The 6,411-nt window shown below is 34.9% G+C and overlaps 1 protein-coding gene across 1 annotated transcript; it reads left to right on the top strand.

Annotated features, from left to right (window-relative positions):
* The first annotated feature begins 3,183 nt into the window (after positions 1 to 3,183).
* LOC141674227 (uncharacterized) lies at positions 3,184 to 4,827 on the top strand. The gene has a single exon (XM_074480947.1). The coding sequence runs from the start codon at positions 3,184 to 3,186 to the stop codon at positions 4,825 to 4,827; it is 1,644 nt and encodes a 547-aa protein (XP_074337048.1).
* Positions 4,828 to 6,411: the final 1,584 nt, after the last annotated feature.

The following is a 6,411-nucleotide window of genomic DNA, read 5'->3' as shown; positions in this document are numbered from 1 at the left end:
CATCAAAACCCAACTCAAAGGATGATGCTTGGGAAGGTAGCAGGTATTCTGGAAGTTGATGCAGCTACAGCTATTGCAGCCCAGCTCCAAGCGCTGTCTATGAAGGTCGATTCTTTAGCCACCTATGGATTCAATGAGATAGCTATGGTCTGTGAGATTTATGCAGGTTCTCATGCTACGGATCAGTGTTCTCTTCTTAATGAATATGTGTAGTATGTGAACAATTATCAGCGACCGCAGCAGCCTGGGCCAGCTACTTATCATCCTAACAACAGAAATCATCCAAATTTCAGCTGGAGTAATAATCAGAATGCTATTCAGCAACCATATCAGCAAGGCGTAAGTAAACAGTTTAATCCATCTGGATTCCAGCAACCAAAATATTATGCTCAAAGGTAATCATATCCTCAACAAGGAGGTGCAGCTCCACCTTCTAGTGCTGATTTGGAGGAACTCAAGCTGTTGTGCAAAAGTCAGGCTGTTTCTATCAAGACCTTGGAAAATCAAATCGGTCAAATAGCCAATGCAGCGCTCAATCATCAAACCTTTTCAACAATATCTCTGAAAAAAAGCTTTAACTCTATCATCAAACTTTTTCAACAGTATCTCTTCTAATCTGATATTCTAGTGTTTCCCATATTGAGATTTATTTGACAGTTGATAGATAGCAGCCCTTAAGTTTATGATGTGAATTCTTTCAATCATCAACTCCTCGAGTGTCATATAACAAGCTTTAAAACCATCAGGATTCATGGTTATGTGTATGTGTAAGAACATTTTCAATAATAGCTCCTACTTTCGTCATGTTGATTTCTTGCCCTTTTGAAATTTATGTACATAGGAATATATGATCCAAATTAATATTGACCATAGTCCAATATCTTTTTTCTGATATTGGCAAGAATCATGTTTGACCATAACCTTGAAGTTTTATCTTCAACTCTTAGCAAATAGTGAATGTATTTCAGTTCCTTTGTTGACATAATCATCAATTCATCGAGTGAAAGAAGATCTTATTTCATTTTGCAATAAGAGTAAGATCTTACTCTTACTTCATTTTGCAATAAGAGTAAGATCTTCTGTTTAGGTTCTAAACCATCATGTTTGTCAAGTATAATCTTCACAACTTTAAGTCTATCCAGATTATCAACAATTACTTCCCGATCAGGACTATCAGCAAGAGTTTATATTGGTTCTTAATTTTTAGAAATACTTGAGCTTTTCTTTCTGCTCTTTCATGTAACATCTTCTTATCTGTACTCCTCCATCTATTCATTTTAGGTCTTTTACGCATGTTCCTGTATGTTTGATTTGATTTGTCAACAGCAATTCTGATTTTTCCTTCCTGTACTCTTTCTTCTCTACTAAAAACCATTTCTTCTTCCTTGAAGTTTTCAGCATTAAAGGTTTCATAATAAGCAGAAAGACTCTGTAAATCCACTCAAAATAGAATTTCTTTTTCTTTATTTAACAGAATCAGGAGTTACTATCACTCTATCAGTGTCAGGAAAAGAATCAGAACTTGTATCTTTGTTGTCAGGAATTGAACTTGGAGTAACAAGAGCAGTTTCTAAATTAGATCCATGTGATCTACCCTTAGAGACTTGAGTTGACTGTGTAATTTGATTTTGAATTCCAGTTCCAGTTTGAACTATCACAACATAAAAGGTCTTCTTTGCTTGCTTATCACCGTCATCAGAATTGGTATTCTCCTCAAAACTGATTCAGGTTGACACTTTATCTTTGGTACTATCTCCCCTTTTTTGCCATCTAGACTTTGTAGAAGAGAGAGAATAACATCCAACTTAGAATTTGTTGTAGTCTGACTTGCTTCCAGAGCTGCCAGCTTCTCAGAAATTTGATCCTGCTTAGCTTCCATGTTGAACATCTGCTTGATCAAGCCATTATATTTGTTTCTTGAGAGTAGAGACAGAAGAATGCAATCTTTTAACTAAAATTGTTGTGGCCTTGATAGGTGCTTTCATATCAGAATTAGAAACCAAATGAACAGAATGATCAACTAAAGTCTGAGCAGATTTCCACTACAAGAAAAAGAAGTAAAAGCGACCATATAAAAGCGACCCACTATAAAATCCACCAAAATTGGTGGCTTTTAAGGTCAACTTTACATGTCCTTAAAACATAATTAAAAGCGACCGCTCTCGGTGGAATTTAATGAGCGGTCGCTTTTGTTCGGTGGAATTTAATGAGCGGTCGCTTTTAGCCGATGGCTTTTATCAACAAAAGCAACCGCCAATATTTAGCGGTCAATTTTATATTTTGAAGAATAGGCGGGAAAATTGCCGCCAGAACAAAGTCTAATTCTGGAAAATGAAAGCGACCGATCAGTCGCTTTTAAATTATTTATCAAAAAAATATTAAATAAGGCCACAACGGTCATTTTAATAAAAATGACCGTTGTTGGTTGAATTTATAAAAATGACCAATTTTCGTGGCTTTTATAAAAACAACCGCCTGCGGTGGAATTTATTCTTTCAGAATTTACAGCCCCTGCCTTATCCTTTTTTCTTTGTTTCTGTCCATACTTTCCTCTTCTTTCTATTTTCCTTCCTATTTTCTACCATTTTCCTTTCTCATCAAGCTCAACTATCAATTAACTTCAAGTCAAGTAAGTACCATTCTTAAATTATTTATGTTGTGATTATCATGATTATTGTTTATTGATTTCTCACATACATTAAATATTTATTCAAATAATTTAAATGAAATATAGTTGTTAATATTTTAAATGTAGTGTTCAAAATAATTAAACAAAAAGATAATTATTGTACATTGCTTGTCACTAAATATCTTGTATACATAGTGAATTTATTTAAGTATGTTTTGTTAATTAGTATTAAGTTATTTATTATACTATCTATGTACTTTGTAGATGACGTCAGATTGTAGTTAGATGAATCGTCGATTTGATGCAAGTAAAAATATAACTGAAGAGTACAAAATTGGTGTTGATGGTTTCATTAAATTTGTCATTGCAAATACGGATGATTCAAAGGGGAGAATAAGATGTCCATGCAACGAATGTGGAAATTTTTATATAAAAAATCCCGATGATGTGATATTACATTTATATCGACATGGCATCATGCCCGCATATACAACATGGTATTTTCAAGAGAAGAGTGCTAGATCAAGGGTTGGGTTGACATTGGGACGAGTTCCATGAATGTTGATAAGACGCATGATGATTTTTATGATGCACGTGAAATGCTTGGAGATTTTGCCGAGGCAAATAATAATTTTGAGAATATGCATGAAGAACCGAATGCAACAGCAAAAAGTTTTTACAAGATGCTTGACAGTGCTACTGAACCTCTTTATCCAAATTGTACAAGTTTCACAACATTATCATTTATGAGTAAGCTACTTAATTTCAAACATAGACATGGTTGTAGTAATAAAGGATTCGATGAGCTACTTGAACTTATTGGATCAGTGTTTCCTGAAGATCACAAGTTGCCCATGAGATACTATGATGTGAAGAAGTTAGTAAGTGGGTTGAGTATGGGATACAAAAAAATTGATGCTTGTGTGAATGATTGCATGTTATTTTACAAAGAAAATAGTGAGAAAACACATTGTGATATATGTGACGAAGGTCGATACAAGGCGCAGAAGGATTCTATGAAAACGTTGATTCCGAAGAAGATTTTGAGATACTTCCCTCTTACATTGAGACTACAACGATTATTCATGTCCGAGAAGACTGCCAAATGTATGACATGGCATCATGATAGAGCTGCAGTTGAGGGTCAATTAAGTCATCCAGTTGATGGAGATGAATGGAAACAATTCAATCACAGATTTCCTCGATTTGCAAAAGAAACACGAAATGTCCGAATAGGCCTTGCTAGTGATGGATTTGATCCTTTTCGAGATGCACATGCAAGGGACTATACGGTGTGGCCTGTGATTATTGTTGTTTACAATCTTCCACCATCCATGTGTACAAAAGCTCCATACATATTTATGCCTCTTCTCATTCCTGGGCCGAATGATCCCACAAAAGACTTTCATGTTTATCTTCGACCACTAATTGATGAATTGAAGATGTTGTGGTGTACCGGGGTGGAAACATATGATAGGGTGTCACGTTCAAATTTCACAATGAAAGTAGTATTGATGTGGACAATTAATGACTTTCCAGCACTTGGTATGATTAGTGGATGGTCAACTAAGGGAAAACTGGCATGTCCGGTATGTATGGGGCTGGTTAAGGCAAAACAGCTCAAGCATGGTGGTAAACCTACATTCTATGGTACAACTCATTATTTTTTGGAAGAAGATGATCCATTAAGAAGAAGCACAAAGTTTGGACGATGTGAGAGACATTCAGTCACAACTCAACATTCAGGATCAAGGGCAAAGATACTTTGTGAGCAAATACAGTTTCCTCTTCCGGGAAAAACTACTAGGCAAAAGCCGAGGGATTATGGCATGACACATAATTGGACACACTATTCTCCATTTTTTGAGCTACCGTATTATAAGACACTGAGCCTTCGTCATAATATTGATGTCATGCATACTGAAAAAAATGTATTTGATAACATATTCTACACAATGCTTGGTGATAAGAAAAAAACCAAAGACAACTCAAGCGCAAGAAATGATTGTAAGGAGTTAGGTGTACACCGTGAGTTGTGGATTCGAGATGATGGCCCAACACCAGATGCACCATATGTGCTTGGGAGAGAGCAAATCAATAAGCTATTCCATTGGATTAAAAGTTTGAATCTTCCGGATGGGTATGTATCGAATATATCTAGGTGTGTAAATATGGAAAAAGATGTATTCGCGGGATGAAATCACACGATTGTCATATTTTCATGCAAAAACTATTGCCTATTGTTTGTCGTGACTTGCTCCTAAAAAATGTAGCTGATGTTCTTATTGAGTTGTCTAACTTCTTTCAAGATTTATGCTCATCAAATTTGAAATACACAGATTTGGAGAAGATGGAAAAAGATATAGTGAAGATAATGTCTAAGCTCGAAACCATCTATATTCCAGGTTTTTTTAATCCCATGGAGCATCTACCTTTACATTTAGCTACCAAGTGTAAGCTGGGAGGCCCATCTAATTACCAGTGGATGTATTTTATTGAAAGATACTTGCACGACTTGAAATTGAAAGTTAAAAATAAAGCACGGGCAAAAGGTTCAACGGCAGAGCGCTATATTGAGGAGGAAGCTGTACACTTTTGTGAATTGTATTTTGAATCCAAAGCTGAAACAGTGCATAATCGACTTCGTCGAAACGAGGTGCCTACAAGGTTTCTTGATCCGAGTGTTTTGGAGGTTTATAGGTATCCTACACAACCTATATTACGTAATGGGCGTAGACTTTTAAGTAGAGCTGAACATAGACTGGTAACATACTATGTCCTTATCAATTCACCGGAGGTTGCACAATACTTACGGTATTATATACTTCACTATCTTTATTAATTTAAATTTGACAAATTTAATTTTAGTGAATTATAACTTAATACAATTTTAAATTGTAGTGAGTTTCAAAGGTTGGTACGTAGGCATCATCCGGACTTCAATGATGCACAACGAGAAGAAAAACAAAAAGAATTATTCACGGGTTGGTTTGAAAGAAGGGTACGTTTATAAATATATAAATGTGTAGGTGTGTGTATTGTTGCAACAATATCTTATTACTTTTACACATCCTTATATTTCATTTCTAAAATAATTTAGGTAAAAGATGACATGGACCTTAAAAACAAATTCAAGGACCTAATAAAAGGACCATCATGTGAAGTGGAATCTTATAAGGGTTGCAAGTGTAATGGTTATAAATTTGATTGTGGACATTCTAATGAACGTACTTATTCAAATTCCGGTGTACTTGTCATTGGTAAGTGATTAAAGAAGTTCCTAAAATAGAAATTATATTAATTTGTAACATTTATATATAATTTTGCCATGTTTGATTAATAGGAAGTTCTTACAAAGAAAGTTTTGGAAATTATTATGGACGACTCCAAGAAGTACTTGACCTCTACTACCACAATGGTCATCATGTTATCTTATTCAAATGTCATTGGTTTGATCACACAACACACATCAAAGTGGATAGAAACTGGATTACTACGGTTGATATCAAATCAAAGTGAATGCCGAAGATGTGTTCGTGTTAGCTAGTCAAGCTTATCAAGTGTATTATGCACCAAGTATTATAAATGCAAAGTCGTCATGGTATACGGTTCTCACCACAAAGAGTCGACAAATTAATGAAGTTATTCCATTAACCGAAGATGACACATTTGATGATGATATTTTTTAAAATGATGTTTCAAATGCTTCATCATCACAAGTTGAAAGAGTGGTTATTCGTGATCCTTCTAATTTTTTTATTGATTTGAGAAGATTTGAAGAT

Source organism: Apium graveolens, chromosome 7 (assembly GCF_009905375.1).
Source record: "Apium graveolens cultivar Ventura chromosome 7, ASM990537v1, whole genome shotgun sequence".
Taxonomy (NCBI): Eukaryota; Viridiplantae; Streptophyta; class Magnoliopsida; order Apiales; family Apiaceae; genus Apium; species Apium graveolens.
The sequence above is the reverse complement of the archived record's forward strand: the minus strand, read 5'-3'. Positions and strand labels throughout refer to the sequence as shown.